General features: G+C 41.7%; 2 protein-coding genes across 5 annotated transcripts in view; both read left to right on the top strand.

Moving 5' to 3' along the window:
* dock8 (dedicator of cytokinesis 8) overlaps positions 1-18,946 on the top strand; it is an 81,417-nt gene extending 62,471 nt beyond the window's left edge. For all 4 annotated transcript variants that reach the window (XM_080433297.1, XM_080433298.1, XM_080433299.1 and 1 more), the window contains 12 exons: positions 3,727-3,894; positions 4,584-4,684; positions 6,517-6,709; positions 7,999-8,142; positions 8,581-8,712; positions 8,994-9,128; positions 9,713-9,802; positions 10,504-10,740; positions 11,350-11,493; positions 13,256-13,362; positions 16,131-16,301; positions 17,194-18,946. In XM_080433297.1, coding sequence (XP_080289423.1) covers positions 3,727-3,894; positions 4,584-4,684; positions 6,517-6,709; positions 7,999-8,142; positions 8,581-8,712; positions 8,994-9,128; positions 9,713-9,802; positions 10,504-10,740; positions 11,350-11,493; positions 13,256-13,362; positions 16,131-16,301; positions 17,194-17,245 — 1,674 coding nt within the window. In that variant the 3' untranslated portion in view covers positions 17,246-18,946. The remainder of the gene's footprint in view (positions 1-3,726; positions 3,895-4,583; positions 4,685-6,516; positions 6,710-7,998; positions 8,143-8,580; positions 8,713-8,993; positions 9,129-9,712; positions 9,803-10,503; positions 10,741-11,349; positions 11,494-13,255; positions 13,363-16,130; positions 16,302-17,193) is intronic.
* Positions 18,947-20,032: 1,086 nt separating this feature from the next.
* The window catches only part of aopep (aminopeptidase O (putative)), a 109,019-nt gene continuing 108,760 nt past the window's right edge, over positions 20,033-20,291 (top strand). The window contains exon 1 of the mRNA XM_080433332.1: positions 20,033-20,137. The gene's annotated coding sequence lies outside the window, so the exon portion shown is untranslated. The remainder of the gene's footprint in view (positions 20,138-20,291) is intronic.

The following is a 20,291-nucleotide window of genomic DNA, read 5'->3' as shown; positions in this document are numbered from 1 at the left end:
CTAGAGATGCGCGGATGGGCTTTTCCGTCACCCTAATCCGCGTGTACACGTTCATTATCCAGCCGTCATCCAACCGCATTAATTATATTATCCTATTTATAGATCCGCACCAACCGCAGCGCAGGGATGCACATGGGATTCTATATGGATACGTGCTTGTACAAACAATGTCACTCACCGCCATCACCGATGTAGTGACTGTATACGTTATCCATGGTAACAGCAAGCCCTCCGTCTCCCATCACTTTCTCACTTCGGAACTTTTCATAAGTCACATCCAGTCGTCGGCAGGGTTAAGAACTAAACTAAATCCGCCGTTTATCTCTCACATAGCTGCCTTTAGTCCACTGTGTTGTTGTTTGGAACGTAGAAGGACCCCTTGCCGGCAAAATGTCAGTCATTTGCTTCCTTCTCTGTCAGATCAATCTTTATCTAATCTCTAAAGCTGCATAGAGAGAATGAGGAGCAGCATCTCAACACCTCAATGTCAGATTATATTTCATTTAAGGTCACTTAAGAGCACAGGGGTTGCTTCTGATGCACGCACACGCATACACACACACACACACACACACACACACACACACACACACACACACACACACACACACACACACACACACACACACACACACACACACACACACACACACACACACACACACACACACACACGCACGCATACGTGCAGAGGGTGGGTGTTTCAAACATCCTCTTATTCCATGGTTTCCATTTTTCCTCTCCCGCCCAGCTTTAATGTCTTTTCCATGTCTATTTTGAGCGCAGTGGAGAACATTTCAGCTACAGGATGTGTCACTGAGCAGTGAGCATGGAGATATGTCACTGTCGAGCCCCCCATTCTCCTCCCTTCTTCAACTAATGACAGCTAGAACTCAGGGTGCGTGCGTGCGTGCGTGTGTGCGTGTGTGTGTTTGAGTTTGTGTGCACATTTCTCTGCAACTGAAAGAAAGTAAGTGTGCTTTCTTGTAAAAGCGTTTGTGCAAGCGAATGCGACTCAAGGCCACAGAGATGGAGGGAGAGAGAGCGTTTCGGAGGAAAGAAAATCACAACAATGTTTTTAGCCAGAGGTATAAAGTGGAGAGGAAGGAGTACAAAAGAACAAAGTAGAAAAAGAAGAAAGGGAGGGAGGGAGGGAGGGAACGCAGACGAGGAGATGGTACGTGTGTGTCGTTCACTGTGGTAGACTGTTTTGTAGCTGCTGCAGCACTTGATGTTTCCTGTGTTTAGCATGTGTACACTAGACCAGTGTTTCCCAAACACTGGGTCCGGACCCATTTGTGGGTCGCACTTAGACACATTTTGGTTGTGTGTAAATATCCCTTTTTTCGTTTCCTACATTATGTTTTTGTACATTTTTCAAAATAATTTATTAAATAAATACACAAATCAAAGAAATGCCATAAATTAGAAACAAAATTACTTTTTAGAAGTAATGAAAATAGCAGATCTACAAGCTCACAATGTGTTCGTAGATTGGCTATTTTCACTAGTTTGGGTCCCAGGGAAACATCAAACTTTTCTTTTGGGTCTCGAGCTAAACAGTTTGGAACCACTGTATTAGACGCTTGCACACACACACACACACACACACACACACACACACACACACACACACACACACACATGCACACAGAACAAACGCCTTTAATTCAAGGTGAATTACTTCTGCCCCTCTGCGTCCCCCCGCCTGTTTGTTTACATACTGACTGATTTGAATTAGCATAGCAGCTACATGACTCATCCTTATAGATTAGAACCTCCTCTCTACCTCTACCTATGTTTGTTTTCATCCCTCCATCTTCCATTTTCTCACTGTCTGTCTGTCTCTCTCTCTCCTGTCGTTTCTATTAGATTGTGGTAATATAAAAAGAAAAGCTTTTCCCAGAAATGGATCAAATCAATAAAATCATCGTTCTGTGGTTAAAGTGGAGTTAGGGAGGGCTTGGAAGGGGAGGTTGAGGGAATTAAAGGGATAAAGGCAGCAGAAAGGGGGCGAGAGAGAGAGAGAGAGAAAGAGAGAGAGGAGACGGAGAGACAGATGGGGGGATGTGTTGACTTAGGCCATCATTTAGGCTGCTTGTGAAACACACACACACACACACACACACTCTCATATAGACACAGAGTTAGGGGGGGGCAGTGATGGGCGTATAGGCTCTGGCTCCATGCTCAGTTGAACAGAATGGGGCCGTTGAGATGATCCATGGGTGATTATGTCTGTGCTAATGGGAGATCATTTCCCGCTTAGCTGGCCCTGCACTGGAGATAGATGGGGCTACACACACATCTACACACACACACACACACACACAGAGACAGACGGATCGGCATATATACTGTACACACACGCTCTGAGATGGATGGAAAATGGTGTTTGTCGGCCCTGTTATCTGGGACACCACTGTGTGTGAGGAATGGAGAGACATGGGGAGGCAGCATGGGGGGACAAATGAATGAATGAATGAGAGAAAGAAATCTTCCAGGGCTGGTCTTACTTAGTTTCACAGAGAGGGTACTTCTTGCCACTTCCATTACCAGCAATATCAGCTCGCTTAAATGAAACCCCATCTCCTTTCCTAACCACTTAAGCCCTGTATACTTCATCGTACGACGAATAGCAAAAATAGCCCTTCCATAAGCACCACGCCACGACTGCTATTTTTGTTTGACTATTCTTGACAATTCTCGTTTATAATGACATGCCCAAAATAGGGACACGGGGTGAAAGTGCTTAAGTAAATCTTCCCAAATTGGAAAATGTATCCCAATTTTTTTTTATTATGAAGCCTACCTTATGAAATCACCTAAAACAAAATGTGCTACAGATGAACTCAGATCTACTTGAGCCTCGTCTCTCTCTCACTTTCTCTTTTTTGCATCAGTGAGCCTATTGACACATACTGTAAAACCAGCGTGAACCAGTGGTTTTATGTGTTGTTGACACTTGTGGGCAGTCCACTGTGTGTGCGCGTGCGTATGTACAGTATGCCCGGATGTACCCCCAAAGCGCATTTTAATTATTTTAATTATATTTTTTAAATAATAATAAAAAAGGAACGGTTTTGGACATACAAGGTTTCCAGCCGACAGCAACGATATACGGTATATAATAGAATGGAGATCCACTTCATATTTGGCCTAATAGCTACAATAGTAGGCAATGAGTGTCTTTATTTACATCGACAGGGTATTGTAACTAACGAAAAAAATGGACACCATGGATTTACAGTGAAGGAAAACCTTTCACTTTGTTACAGTACATTCTGAAATTCAGCTTTTTGTCATGTCCCACAATCCTTTGGAGCAGTGGTTCTCAAACCTTTTCAAGTCAAGGACCCCCAAATTGATATGTTTCATGCCAGGAACCCCCAGAAGAGAAGATTTATGTTAAAAGAAATGAAAAATTATTTAAAAAATCTATTTAAAAAAAAAAAAACATAGCAGATATACAAGCTCGCAACGAGGCTCGAAGTTAACGCGCTGTGAACTTGTAAATCTGCTGTTTTTGAATAGCCAACATATAAATGGATAAAGTGGATGAAATGATTGTGACGCTATGTTAACTACTTTTGCCGGGGACCTCCTGGAACACCCCCCCCCACAATGACCCCACTTTGAGAACCCATTTGGAGCATTACTCCGGTGCAAAACGAGGCCCGCTCCCCACCGCATGCTTGTCTAATGTCTTTTTCATTTCCTGGTCAGAACTTCTCGAGGGTGAAGATGCAGGTGACCATGTCTCTGGCCTCTCTGGTGGGCAAGTCGGCAGACTCGGCAGACTTCCACGAGGAATACCTGCGCCGCTCGCTGCGCACCATCCTGGCCTACGCGGAGGAGGATGTGGAAATGCAGAACACACAGCTGCCTTCACAGGTGAGTCACACACGTACTAGTACAGCAGTGGTTCTCAAACTTTCATTTCAAGGACCACCCAAATTAATATATGTAATTGGCCACGGACTCCCATCTCAAAATGTATTGTGCCAGGGACCCCAGAAGAGAAGATTTGTGTAAAATTACAAAATGTTCCAAAATATCAGATGTACAAGCTTGCAGCGTGTAACGAAGTGATGCACTGTGAGCTTGTATATCTGCAATTTTTTTATATATATTTTTACACAGACCTATTTATTATTATCCAACAATTTAGCGTCTGCAAATAAACGAGACTAAAAAGCGACGCAAGTACTTCAGACTAAACGTTTGGTGATGCCTCATCCATTCATTGCAAAATTGACCAGAAGAGAAAGGGGGGAAATAATAACTGTGTGAAAGGCAGCCGCAAACAGAAGGGTGTTTTAAAAGGCGATCTAAAAGAACTAAGAGTGGCAGCCGACCTGTTTATATGATATAAATGTAAATATAATAATTAAGTTGCGTCATCGCCTTGATATAACCGCGCTAGTGTGTATGTTCTCATAGGAAACAATATCGCTGCAAACATTCTGTCACTCGCGGGACTACGAGCCAATGGGGCGCCGCCTCTGTTGCGGCGTTATTTGAAAGCACACGTCAATGAAGTATACCTACTATGCTGTAGCATGTTGTGTTTGTATCAACAGGTTGATGAGCTTCTGAGGAACCTGAACAGTATTTTATCAGACACAGTGAAGATGAGAGAGTTCCAAGAAGATCCTGAGATGCTTATGGACCTCATGTACAGGTGAGACACATCTGTCTGTCTTTTGTATCTATCTCACTGCCTATTCACTCTGTCTATCTGTCATAATTATCCATCTGACTGTTTATTCAATTTATCTGTCTGTCTGTATATCGATCTGTATGTATGTCGTATCTGTGTATCTCTCTTTCTATCTGTCTTTCTGTCATTGTGTCTCAGTGTTTCTCTCACTGTCTGTCTGTGTTGCTCTGCATAGCTCTCTGTCTATACTGTTTATACTCTGTCTCTCTACCATGTGTCTCGTGTCTTGTCATGCCGCTGGTTCTTATTTCTCTGTGGTCTGGGCTGTTTTGCTTCTATTTGCTGCCCTCACTATGGCAACCATGTGGTAGCAGTTTAGCCCTCTGATCTAGCTTTGTGTATATGCAAATGAAAAAATGGTGTGTGTGTGTGTGTGTGCGTGTTCATGTGGTGAAGAACAGACACAAAGACTGCATACATGTGTGGTATGTTGATTTAGGCGCCTTCCATGCATGTCTGCTAATGTCCCCTAGTACAAGTGTCATTCATCATGCAACTTTCTGTTTTGATTTTAGTCACAGTCACCTGATATCCGTGCGTACGTGTGTGCGCGCGCGCGCGCGCGCGTGTGTGTGTGCGTGCGTGTGTGCGCGTGTGCGTGTGCGTTTATGCATCTGAGCAGAATAGCTAGTTAGCTTGATGGACTCACTGTGCTGTGCTCACCCTGACGTTCTGTCTTCAACTCCCAAACACTCTCAAGTCATTTGTGTAGGAGACATTTGGTCTCCAGATGCATACATTTATTCATACCCAAAAGTATGTTCACTCTGCTATAAATGAATTCATTCACGGGCCCCGCCGTATTATACGCTTGTCGCTCTCCGTCTCCTAGTGATTATTCGTGCATTATGCCAACTGGAAAACCATTTCCATATTTTTATTGCTCATGACAAATACATTAAGACTGCCTCAGTACACAATCCAAAATGCCCATAACACTCCGGCACTTAAAACACACATACCATTTCACTTCAACACTCACTCTCAGACACACACTCATACACACACACACCAATGTTATATTTGACATTTGGTGTCCAGATGCTTACATATATTTATACTTAATTATATGGACTCGTCTGGCTTGAATTAGACACATTAATTCACCCCTTTTTGTATTGTGTCCTGTTTCACTACTGTTTATGTAGTCATAGGAAGGCTATCACTATCCTTTTAGTTTAAGTTTTGCCTTTTTGTATGTGATGTAGTGGCTTAAAGTAGTGTATTTGAGGCTATACACATATACATTACACGCCCACCTGTTTCCAAGTGTGTACACCACTGTAAACCTACCTACATTATCAATCTTGTGCCCATTGAATCATATGGGAGGTGTCATGGTTCATCCAGTACACTCCATAAGTTCAACTATGGCCACATACCCCCCCCCCCCCCCCCACCCAAGAAGAAAAGAAAAGGGGAAAAAAAGAAACACACCTCCCTCTAGGGAGTCACTGATATGAAAAAGGAAAAAGGAATGGCTCATATGAAAGCCAATTTAGAAAAACACCAGGGCTGATACAAAAAGCTTGCACTGTGGTTACAGATCCTAAAGGACACAGTATTTCACATTTCACAACTTTGACATAGTGTCGTAACGTTGAACATTTATTTTTCTATGAAATTCCCTCTAAATGGACTCTTGGCCGTGACTGCTCTGACAGCTGAATGCAATCGAAAAATACAGGAAAAATAAAATCAACCTCTTGTGTACATACTGTAAGTAGCGCACAGGGAGCATCCATAATAAAAGCCATAAGTCAATGCTGATGACCTGATTCAACCCACCCCAGGATAGCCAAGGGCTACCAGACGTCCCCCGACCTCCGTCTGACCTGGCTGCAGAACATGGCGGAGAAGCACAGCAACAGGAAGTGTTACACGGAATCTGCCATGTGCCTGGTCCATGCCGCTGCCCTGGTGGCAGAGTACCTCAGCATGCTGGAGGACCACAAGTACCTGCCTGTGGGCAGTGTCACCTTCCAGGTAGGGGGCACAACACACACACACACACACACACACACACACACACACACACACACACACACACACACACACACACACACACACACACACACACACACACACACACACACACACACACACAGAATGTACAGAAGCAAGAACCTTGCATGCAGGTTGGTTTAGACTAGAATGCAAAGTCAATTGAGCCTAATAGGCACATTGTATTTGTATTTATTGTTCAAGAATTTAATTGCCTGCAGTGTTGCCACAGCTTTATTGTAAGGGCATGTAACAAATTACCATGAAATCTAAGAAAATAAAAATAAATACAAAAACCTTGATTATGCCACAGATAGGAGACCATAGATTTGCTTGGTGTGGGTGTTGGGTCCTATGCACCACACTGCCTAATTCCCCTGCTGCTGGTGGTCCCCTCAGCGGCCTGTGTGTCCAGATGGGGGAGCTGTACACTCAAAACGTAGCCATGTACACTGTACTGTAACTAATGGTCTGTTGGTACCACTGCTTAACATTAATGCATTTGTACCAAGATACAGTAGTGACTGGCTAGGAAATCAGGTCACAGCACACGCTGCAGTTTGCAATTTGTAGCAAATTCTTACGTTTTTTTCTTTTTTGTCATAGTAGGGCTGCAACTATGATTAATACTTTATTTGTTATTTTATACTTAGTCACAAAACGGTGTTTAAATAATCCATTCAATCGATTAGTTTTTAACTTTTACACCCCTAGTAAATAGCTTGTTGATATCAACACATTGAAGTTATCACTACAGACCTGAAACATCGGATCTGCAGTGGTAACATCAATTTGTTGATATCAATACAAGAACTAAAGGGAAAACCAATTGCAGCGTGTGTCCTGATTTTCCTGCCTGCTACATGAGTGGTTCTTCTGGGTCAGCACCTCTACTTATAGCCTACCAAAGACACCAGTGTTTGGGCACTATCTTCAGCTGAGAACAAAATAGGGACAAACAGATCATTCATGAGTCATGCTTCCGCGGGTCCATGGGAACAGACTGTCCCTCTCACCTGAAAACAAACAATGTCCGTGAGTCAGTGAGCTGCCACACATAGACATAAGCACTGCTGTGGGGCTGGCACGGCACAGGACATCCTGACCTGTAGCAGTCAGCGGGCCATCGATCGAATGATTATCTGATTAGTTCCATTTCCCACTGTAGGACATCTCTCCTCTTGCGCACCCGCGGTGCTGGAATCAGCCCATCGATCATTTGATTAATTAGGGCACTAGCCGATTGATCAACTGACTGATTCCTTCCACAGAACATCTCCTCGAACGTGCTGGAGGAGTCTGCTGTGTCGGACGACATCCTGTCCCCGGACGAGGATGGGGTGTGTTCAGGACGCTACTTCACAGAGCATGGGCTGGTCGGGATGCTCGAGCAGGCCGCAGAGCTGTTCAGCAGAGTAAGGCCTGCAATGACGTAAAATCTTGAAATATGTACTAGAGGATTATCTTAAAGCTGCATTGTAAACCGCACCGGTAGTAGCTACGTTTGTCACGCCTTGGCTTCCATAGGGTGTGTGTGAAGGGGAGGGGGAGAGTTGGCTTGTTTTCACACACGGCAGTATAATTCCCCTTATTTATCACTAAGTGCCACGTATCACATAATGAGGCTTTAAAGTGTTACACCGGTCATAGTTTAACCTCATGAACCTTAGCGCAGTGGTTCTCAAAGTGGGGTCCGGGGACCCCCAGGGGTCCTTGAGGTGGTTCCAGGGGGTCCCCAGCTAAATCCTTTTCATTTTAAACTTTCGCCTTTGCATTGATCCATTAGATCAAATGTTCCCTCTTGAATAGTATCATGATTATGCTAACCGGCAGTATTATGATTGTCTTGTTAGGGGAGCCTGTTCGAGGCAGTGAATGAAGTCTATAAAATCATCCTCCCAATCCTGGAGGCACGCAGAGATTTCAGAAAGCTGACCTCCACTCACGACAAACTGCATACAGCCTTTGATAACATCATTGAGAAGGTATGTTTTTTTTCTTCTTTTGTTTCATCTGGCAGGTTAATTACTACACAGCTTATCTGATTTAGAATGATAAGGTAAGACACCTACTGGTTGTCAATAAAGTTATTTGAAACAGATAGCACACTGAATATGACACTAGATGAGCCGCTATCTTTAATGTAATTTGGACGTTGTTGCATTGGCAACGACGGCTCTGTGGATTGTAACTTTAATATTTGTTCTTTTATAAATGTTCTTTAATGTGTAATAGCAATATGAGTCTAATTCTTTCTTTCTTCCAGGGACATAAGAGGATGTTTGGGACTTATTTCCGGGTGGGTTTTTATGGAGCCAAGTTTGGGGACCTGGATGAACGAGAATTTGTTTACAAGGAACCAAGGATCACACATCTGCCTGAGATATCCCAAAGGCTAGAGGTAGGTGCATGCACAGTGTGTATGATTCATGTGCATGCATGTGTCTGTGTTGGGGGTGATTCGTGCAGAATTCGACTTTCTGTCATCCAACTGCTATAATAAGCTGAAATAATGTCCTTGAGTGTAATAATGTAATACGGCTGTAATGCAGTATCACTCTTTATACCATACTTTATATTAAACTATATCACTGTATGCCCTGAATCTAGACCTTCTACAGTCAGTGTTTTATACTTTATATTAAACTATATCACTGTATCCCCTGAATCTAGACCTTCTACAGTCAGTGTTTTATACTTTATATTAAACTATATCACTGTATCCCTGAATCTAGACCTTCTACAGTCAGTGTTTTATACTTTATATTAAACTATATCACTGTATCCCCTGAATCTAGACCTTCTACAGTCAGTGTTTTATACTTTATATTAAACTATATCACTGTATCCCTGAACCTAGAACTTCTACAGTCAGTGTTTTATACTTTATATTAAACTATATCACTGTATCCCTGAACCTAGAACTTCTACAGTCAGTGTTTTATACATTATATCAAACTATATCACTGTATCCCCTTAACCTAGAACTTCTACAGTCAGTGTTTTGGAGAGGAGTCCTTGGAGATGATCAAAGACTCTATACCAGTGGACCGGAACAAACTCAATCCCAGCAAGGTAGTTGAGAGAGTATTATAATGAATCCACTTGTTTTTAAAGGTGGTGTTAGTGCTATTTTGGCTCTGTATTCTGATAGTAATTATTGCTATAGAGTGTTTGATTATATTGGATTGGCATCTCAATCTGAAAATGTATTTTATGTATAATAACAAGCTGGAGAACACCCTGTTACTGAACACTTTAACAATGTTTACTATTGGATCTTAAACCTTTAAAAAAAGAAAAGAAATGTACATGCAAATATCACTTACACCCCTTTTAATCTACTGTTTCAACTGTTATCATTACTCTGAAATAACTCCTTACGTACTAAATGTACATTACAGAACCATTCAATGAAAATGTATATATACTGGGTAGTAGGTATGTTAATGATTAACCATTTAACCATGAATCGATAATACGAGTTGTAATCAATGAATACTCAAATGATTAATAGTTTATTTTCATTACAAAGCCAGGCTACTGAATAAACACTGATCTTTATATTTTTCTTGTAGGCCTATTGTGCTGTATTGGTCATTTATTAATGGGTCACACAGCAGATATCCGTCCATTGTCAATTGTGCCTTTCCTTATTGATTAGTGATGAATTAATCAACAACAAATTTCAATTAACAATTATGAAAATGTTTTTAAATGGGCATTCCTATTGTAGTAATAATAATAATAATAATAAACCATCTCTCCAAATACAGGCATACATCCAGATCACCTTCGTGGAGCCCTACTTCGACGATTATGAGATGAAAGACCGGCTGACCAACTTTGAGAAGAACTTCAACCTGCGACGCTTCATGTACACCACGCCGTTCACCAAAAGCGGCCGGCCGCGGGGCGAGCTCAACGAGCAGTACAAGAGGAAGACCATCCTGACCACCATGCACGCCTTCCCGTACATCAAGACTCGCATCAACGTCATACAGAAAGAGGAGGTAGGCTTGCACTGCCTCAGTGCATAACACAAACATGCAATGTATGCATGTACGGTATGGTTGATATTTGTGATCTACAGTATGCTGCAATGCTTTGATCTTTGAAACCGTGGTTATAAGCATGCAGTACTCATGTCAAATCTTTTTATGTTGAATTGGAATTTGACTGTGGTTTCTAAAGTTTGAGCCTAGAGTCAAACTTGTATTGAACAAAGGGATGTGCCCTTGTCCCTGTAAGATGTTCCTGTACTCGTATGTCATTGTAAATGAAGTAACTCAAGACATAGGTTATTTTCTCATTTCTGGCTTTCAGAAACAGAATCATCTTTATTGTCACATCACAGGTTTAGTGCGCTCCATCATTTGTAGTGAGAAGACAGAGGATAGAGGTAGGGTAGAGCAGGAGAGTTAAGAAGAAAAGAAAAGAACACAGGATACAGGAGTTTCCTTGCAAATCAGGATCCAACTGGCTCATATTGATATTGGATGACAGTAGAAAACAATAATTTTGGAACGGAATGTCCCCACGAACAGAGCTTGGAATCACCCACCATGGCATCATTTTACAACTGGCCCATTTTCACCGTTCTTTCTGTCTTGTCTCTCCAGTTTGATCTGACTCCTATTGAGGTGGCGATTGAAGACATGCAGAAGAAGACTAGAGAGTTAGCCATTGCCACACACAGAGACACGCCAGATGCTAAGATGTTACAGATGCTGCTGCAAGGCGCTGTGGGAGCGACCGTTAACCAGGTACAGTTACGGAGTGGGGGAGCGCTAGCTGTTATTTACTGTTTCCCCCTCTAATCCCTCCTTGTCATAACACAAAGCACCTGCTCTGTTGAGATCTATTTAATTCAATGAACAAAATGATTGGCAAATGATCCGTCTTTTGAATGATTGCCCTTCTGCGTAGAAACCACTTTGTTTTTTTTCTTGATCCCAGAGGGATTCTCATTAACATGTCAGGGGCAGATAAACCGGCCTCTACCTGTATTTATTGAAGACATTTACAGTTTCCATAGTGCAGTAATCACAGAGCACAGGTGGGGGAGACGTGACGTTGATTGCACATCAAAGCCCTCGGTCCATCCGCTGCCCCCTAATCCCCCCTCCTCTCTGCCTTCTCTCCTGATTTAGTTAAAACATCAATTCGCATCCCCTTCTCCCCTTTCATGTTCCTCTGCCGCATGGCACACTGCTGAACTGCAGGGCTCTTTGATCTGATCGCTCCTAGCGCCTGTCGGCCGGCATGGTAAGCGTTGGAGTAATGACAGAGCTAGCTGCTACAGCCCCCCCTCCCCCAGCCATTGCTTCATCTTCTATATTCTAAATCTGACAGGTCCCTTGTTTCAACATGAGGGCTATATTATATATCTATATATATATATCCTATATTAAACTTGGCTACTGGGAGGGCCGGCCGGCGTACTACGGCCGCGTCACTCTGGCACTCAGACATAACCATAAACAAACCCGATACTCCCATATATAGGCATGTCACTATGTCTCGGGCAGAACCATAAACAAACCTGATAGACCAATATATAGGCATATATGGAGATCCGGTTGGCCAGAGCCACAGATCCGGCAGCTATGCCATATATGGTCATGTGTATATATGGGACTGGCCGATTTCAAACTCGGCTCGCGCATCGGCAAGGATTCAAGGGAGCGCGGTGCCCGCCGTCGAGTAGATCGGATATGCAGTTGTCCAGAACCGTCGATCCGACCGATATTATGTCCATATATGGGCATGCCAATATATAAGCATATACTGATGACATCAGGGATCTCCATATATGGGCATAAAAGGGACAAGGCCTGACAGATACAGAGATCTCCATATATGGGCACAAACGGGACACAGACAGACGGGTACAACGGGTACTCTGACAAAGCCCCCGACACTATGACTCAGACATATCGGTCGGATCGGCAGTGCGACGTAGGTGTGAGGGTCGCGTAGCTGCCCGAACCTCTAGTATATATACTGTATAATATAATGTTCAGCAGCAGCCCCTGTAAACATGTAACTCTTGTCTGTAATCAGCAGAAGAGATATTTTTGTTTTGTTTTCTGGATGTCTGTCCAGGGTTCAGACCAAGAGGAGCTGTTAGTAATGCTAATCAGCTCTGTTTAAATGTGTCTGTCATGACAGTGGGCGCATGAGCCTCGCTGCGGTTTTATGATAGGATAACAAGATCTCACACGGGGAAGACAAATGGCAGGTCAGCGCGGGGGTGTTTCATGTGTTCATTCGAAATCTGGTTCTTTGCTGTAGCAGTTCACCCACTTACTGTAGCAAGCCATCTTCCTCAGAGTGAAAGAGAAGAATTCTTCACCCTGTTCTTTCCTTACATGCACTCACATGCACAACAGTTGAACTCCCTCTTTTTTTCCCCCATCTCTCTCTCTCTCCCTCGTGTCCTCTTGACTTTTCCTTTCTCTTTCTTTGATTCCCTCTCTTATTTTTCCTCTTTCCCTGTCCTGCTCTCAACCGCTCCCTCTGCAGGGCCCGTTGGAGGTGGCCCAGGTCTTCCTGAATGAGATCCCAGCGGACCCCAAGCTCTTCCGTCACCACAACAAACTACGGCTGTGTTTTAAAGAGTTCATCATGAGGTACGATCCGGTCCAAATCCAGAGCCAGTCTAACGTACATAACGTGTAGCGACAACCCAGAAAAGTGGGGGAAAGCCCTTTGAACCTGTGGTGGACCAGTATCCAAACAGACTCCGCCGTCATTTTTATTTCTACCCTTCTTTGAATTCTCATTCCTCTTTCTCTTGAGCGTCACTAACGGCTCACACTAGCTAGATCTGTAGGTACACTGTAAAATCGTGAGTGTTCATTTCGGGTCCATTTGTACACTTGTTGACTCGTTGAGTTAAATGAACAGGATTTTACCATGTAAAGAGGGTACTGTGACTATTGGAGAGATGTGGCTGATAATATACATTAAATAGTTGATGATACTTCAGGGAAGACTGACAGGTATGATGATGAATGCGATTTATTATAACTCATCGTGACAGGGTGTCTTTTTTCATTTTTCATTTCCCATATGACATATAAAGATGTTTTTCCCCCATAATATTGCTCAGCTGGTTTTAATTTCAATGCAGTTGCAAAACATGATTGTTCCCAAGAGTTGTTTGAATATATTTTTGAATATTCAAAACATCTTGAGTGTGTTTATGTGCATGTGTGTCTACATCTACGTAACAGGGAAATCTGTTCATTTTAATATCCTTAGCTTACAGTAGATCACATTCCAGCTGTCTTGATTGCTGCGAGCAGGCCAGCAAATATTTACCTTAATTTCCAAAACATTTACTTTTTTCCCCTAATGCATGCAAGGTGAGACTTGTTTCTACAGTATGCCAAGACTTAACCTTTCAACTATGCCATGTTTTTTTTTGTTTCCAAATTGAATTATGGAAATTATTCTTTCCAGTCATCAACCTCATACGTTAGAGCTAATTTTTCAAATGTCACCCATTACTGTAGTCCTGGTTATTTCACTGTGTAATGTTTTATTCTTATTATTATTGAGGCTGTCTGTGTGTATGTAACAAGTAACTCTGCCCGCAGTGACTCTATACACTGTATCAGCATCATTATAAAGGGCAATTTTGTAGATCTTGTAGATCTGCAATTTTCACTCAATGTTCGCCCCCAGAATGGGGACGCCAGGGTTCATGTGGTTAAGCCCTTTTGCCAATGGCCAAAAAAACCACCAACTCCCACTAACATCTGGCTTTTGTCTTTACTGAAAGAGGTTTCAATTGACATTCATTATCAGGACAAATGACTCGGTAGTCACAGGTATTTATTGGCCCCAGCTCCGATCGGCATAATGGAATCATTCCTTTAATTTATGTTATTGTTTCTTATATTTAATAATTTTATTATTGTTAATGCTACAATGTCTGAGGAACCACAACAAAATAATTTGACTGTTATGTACCCAAGATTTAACAATGCAAATCATGAATGACACTCGGGCAGAGGCACACATTTTTGCCCTTTTTGTGGACTGTGCGATGCTACTGTATGAGAGAGCTTCTGATTTGAGGGGGAGAGGAAATGAGTACAGGGAGCACGATTTGTTCGAAGTAATTCAAACTTTTTTGTAATCAGAATCCTCTACTATGGGTCAGATATAACAAGGAATTACTTGGCAAGTAAATCTTTGAATTGATCAAATACAATATCATTCACAGACTCACAGTCGCATTCTGTACATTGCAAGCCAGGAAGGGAGTTAATTAAACATCTGCAGATGGAAAATTCTCCTCGCCAGTCTTGTGCTGTTCATAGACGACGTGCACATATACTGTATACCGTTACACAACATTGCCGTTCTCCATATTACTCTCATTAAAAGCAGAGAGATAAACTCGGACATGTGTTTGCAATCTTCACCGTCTCTCGGCTTTCCTGCCCACACCAGGATTTGGCCATTATACAGTACATGTCATGATGGAACACCCTCATACCTGTCCTCTGTGCTGACTTCAGACCCTGTGGTGTTCAGCTGTCACCATGTACTCTCCCCTTCTCAGCACAACGGGAAGAATAGGATTTTATTTCTCAGCCATTTGCGACCGTGAAAATGTATTTCGTTCCACTGCTATTACAGCCGTCTTGGAAACAGCCCTGTAGGGAAGACATCGTTAGGTTCTCATTATAGCAGAGAATACTTGGGAACTACTAACAAGGTCGTTCCATATACTGTCAAGCACATTGTTAACCCTTATAGAGAGGAATTGTGCACGAAGTATAGGTGGTGTCATGTAGCCATTCATTAATTCATTAATTCATTTATCCATCCATCCATCCATTCATCCATCAATTCTACCATTCAACTAGCCATTTTTCACTTATCCCATTCAATCCGGGAAAGCATCTGTGTCATTTTTACATTTCTTTGGCCATTCAAAAATAGCAGATATACAATCTCATAGCGCACAGAGTGCCACGCTACGAGCTTGTAGATCTGTTATTTTTGAAAAATCTTGGAACATTTCTGCAAATCTTTGAATACATTTAAAAAACATTTTTTTTAACTCAAATCTTTGCTTCTGGGAGTCCCTGGAACAAAATATTTTGATGGCCAGTCGGCGGCCAAATAAATATAATTTTGGGGGTCCTTGACATATTTTCTTTTTGAGAACCACTGATATTATAGCAACATAATATTTAAAAAAAAACTGATAGGATTTAGAAGACATTTTTTAGAAGCGGGTCTTCATGTCTTAATGGATTAAACCTACCTCCTCTCCTCATCTTTCCTCTCCTCTCCTCTCCTCTCCTCTCCTCTCCTCTCCTCTCCTCTCCTCTCCTCTCCTCTCCTCTCCTCTCCTCTCCTCTCCTCCAACGTGTAGGTGTGGGGAGGCGGTTGAGAAGAACAAGTACCTGATCACACATGACCAGAAGGAGTATCAGCAGGAGCTGAAGAAGAACTACAATCGCCTGAGAGAAAGCCTGAGGCCTATGCTGGAGAGGAAGATCCCTGAGCTGTACAAACCCATCATCAAACCTCGTCTGGAGAACAGGTAAATATCTGTAGACAGGTGTGTCCTTTGGAAGAACCATGGACACACACTTGCAGTCAATCTGTACCGTCAAAAAATGTTCTCTCTTCCTGTACATCAACCCATACTACCACTGGTATGCATACAAAATGGAGACGCATCTACTAATCATTCCAGAAGCGCATCCTTGAACTAATCTTTGTCACTGCGCAGTGAAATATGAAGTGAAAAGACAAATCTATTAATTAAAACCCAATTTTCACTTCTACATCATCTCCCACTTTGCTGTGACTCTGCACCAAAGACACTTTCCCTTTCTGCCCGCTGTGTGTGACATGGACAAGAGAGACTTTGACCATTATAATACATTGTGTGGTTGTTGGAAGACAATGCTGAGAGTTAAGCTCAAAAATAGTGAAAATAGCAGATCTACAAGCTCACAATGCGTCACATCGATATTGTAGACCAGCTATTTGTCTTACAAAGAAGTATATAGGGCTCAAGTGGTTGAGAAAATGATCCCCTCTTTATTTTTTTTTACCCTGCTTTTGCCTAATGTCAGTCACCAGCATGTTTTGATAATTGATAAAGACCGATGTCTGGCTAATTGTCCATCATCCACGCCATGTTGCTTTCAATCAATCTGAGAGCAGTTGTCTTAGTCTTTGTAATGCGTGTCTTTTTTGGTCTGACACGTGAGGATTTATTTTACCTCGCTGTCATTTTGTGCTCCTACCATACCGTGCAAACCTGATCTAAACGCTCCCCTTCCCTTCTCTCTCTCTCTCTCTCTCTCTCTCTGCCTGTCTCCTTTTTACCGACTCCACCAACTGTCTTCACGCCTAATCTTTTGTTTATGTCTCTCTGCTCTTCCTGCCTCCTCCTCCTCCTCCTCTGTACCCCCACCCCAAAGGGATTCCTTCAAACGGTTGAGTTTCCGCAGAACTCAAGAGGAGAACTCCTGAGATGCGGTGGCTCATCTGAGCAAGTGCTGCGGAAAGGAAAAGGGAGGATGTCACCCAGCAGAGACGGGAGGAGAACAGATAAGATGAAAGAGGAGAGGACAGAAGAAAGGGACGGCTCTCGCTGGAGATGCCCGGCTTGCATTGCTGTGTGGGGTTGAGCAGTACAAACGTGTCTGTCCACAACAACACAATCTAGTTTCTAAGCTCACATTCTCTAGTTTTTTTTTTTTTTTTAAGGTTGCTGTGTTTTGCTTTATTCTCGTGTTTTTCTTTTTTTTTCTTTTTTACTCAGTTGTTTGTCATAGGAAGTGAAGGAGGAAGTGGGATAAGGACATTACAGCAGGGATGGAGATTGTGAAAACAGTGTGGCTTATTCAAAAACGTCAGTGTTTCTGTTTTTGCTTCTATTTTGTGTTGTCTTTTCGGATGACTTCAAGTCCTGATGATAATGCTGCAAACTTACCCTCTACACAGCAAAAACCTCAAGTGTCAATTTATTCATTTGTACGCTGAGGGTTTTACTGGGTACCTGTAGGCGGGTTGGATGAGGATGAGAGTAGAGGTCCTTGCTGGCTCAGGGACTTGTGTGCCAATGTATGCCAGTACCGTGTGTATGTGTCTGTGTGTGTGTGTGTGTGCAAGCACACGCACACACCTAAGCTTATGTCAATGTGTGCACTCAGAAATGTGAAAAATAAATGTGTGTGCATTTGAATAGTATAATGGGAATATGCATACGTTTTGCTTGTGTGCTGAAGCGAATTTGTACTAAATGATTGATGTCAAATGAGTCTGTTCTGAGCATCCACCCCTCTCAGTGTCTCTGGATGGTATGTGCCACTCAGCGCAGCAATTCTATGGATGGAGGATTTCACCACAACACATTTCTGCTTTGATTCCAGAGTCCATACTTGATGTAATTTTTTTGTTGGAAACAATATCCTGTGTAGATATTAGCAGAGTTTTAACTTATTAAAAGTGAACCAAAACAATTCACTGAAGTCAGATAATGGAATTGGTCATGGTACATAACTTAGCTGTATGTTGATAAATGAGGCTTATCTTTAAATCCACATGATAATATATATGTAATGCTGGTTATGAATTAGATAATTACAAAGAAAATGTTTACAAACTTTGAGAGATTATTTAGCATTTTATTCTATGGAAAAGAAACATTTTTAGATCGATCGGCAATAATCTTTTTATATTACCATGATTCTTGTGTCACAGTGATGCAGGTCTCAATAAATTCTGAGTAACTTTGTACATAGCCGTGTTGTCTTAATTGATTGTAAATAAATTGGTTGTTAGGATATTTAGACTTAGTGCCAAATTTAAACCATTCTTTGTTTACTAACCAGAGCTGTGATGTTTTATGAGTTTGTCATATTGTGCTTTCAGCATACATTCCAAGATAGAAAGCTCTCTACTTGGCAGTAAATGTCACATTGCATTCCATTTAGTTTTCTGTTATAGCCTATAGAGGCCATGTGTTTTCTCCACCTAATGCAAATGTATAGGCAATTGGTAACTGTTTGTAATTATAGTGGCGGCATTCAAGCACTGGAAACTGTACATTCTTCCTGTTATTTTTTTATTCTAACATGCATTGTATGTGGAATTATAATTCCTTTTCATGCACAAAATGTCAAGGTCACGCACCTAAATAAAACTTAATATATACAAGTGTTGTACTGCAAATTCATCAACTCAAACACGTTTTTAAGAGCTAAAGCTTACGGAAAATGGTATTGTATTGCATTTGATCCTGTAGTGTATAGCACTAATTAATCAATAATATGAAAGTGGCAGACTGTATGTATATACACGGGAACTAATGATACTTACTGTAGAGGACCATTTAAAAATGTTTCAACATCTCCATATGGTTGTGTGTGTGTGTGTGTGTCAGTGGTGGAAAAAGTACAAATATGTTTTACTTAATAAGTAAAATGATCAATACTGCAATGTAGAAATACTCTTACTTGTTAAAGTCCGGAATTAAAAATGTACTTGAGTAAAAGTATTTGTATCAAAAGTACTCAATGTACCAAAAGTAGAAAGTACTCATAATGCAGAATATCCCATTTCACAAGTTTTCAAATGTATACAAATATTTTGAAAATAGCTGATCTACAAGCTCACAATGCGTCGACATATTGTGAGCTTGTAGATCGGCTATTTTCAATTGGCCGATAGGTATACATAGATAAATATAAAGGCTATTTTACTGAAATACTCCAGTAAAGTAATAATACCTCAAAATTGCACTTAAGTACAGTATTTGAGTAAAAGTACTTTACACCACTGGTGGGTGCGTGTGCGCGTGCGCGTGCTTAACTTTCCAGGAATAGAAGGATGTTTTTTCCATTAGCTTGGAATCACCACCATCTAATGAGCACAGGAGTTAACCTATATGAAGAATAAGGTTGAAATATCAAAAGCCTAGGACTCAATCATGACTCGACCGGTTGTGCATAATATTCTATATAATATAACTCTATGATAATCTTCCATTTATCCTTTTAAAAAAAAACTACAAGCACTGGCCGTCGCTCAAATATGACGACATACGTGTGTGCCGAGGAAGTAGATGCATGCTGAATGCAGGTCGGTACATTTCATTCACACTTTCACTCTCATGGACCCTAGTCTGTCTGCTGCTCGATGCAGTGCTGTCTGTCAGGCTGCCAGCTATACAGTACATTCTTTCTAAGTTGTGTGTTATTTCATTTCAAGCATCATAACGTTCCAATAAGTCAATAACTAATAACTTTGTTGTAGCGGTACCGTACGGACAGAGTGGGGCTTGAAAAATAAACAAAAGCCTTGGATGTGATTTGCTGCTGATGAGAGCGTCTTGATTTCACTTCGAGGATTAATAATAAAGTATTTATATTCTATTCTTATCTAAGACTTGTTCAAGAAAGTTACATCAGAAACCCCCCTGCAATGTATAGCATCTATAAATCAGAATGATTCACAACCAACCAGTGGTGTAAAGTAACTAACATGTACAATGTTTAGGTATTTGTTTTACTTT

Source organism: Gymnoscopelus braueri, assembly GCF_963280865.1.
Source record: "Gymnoscopelus braueri genome assembly, chromosome: 7".
Classification (NCBI taxonomy): Eukaryota; Metazoa; Chordata; class Actinopteri; order Myctophiformes; family Myctophidae; genus Gymnoscopelus; species Gymnoscopelus braueri.
Note: the sequence above shows the minus strand (reverse complement) of the source record. Positions and strands in the feature narration are given on the sequence as shown.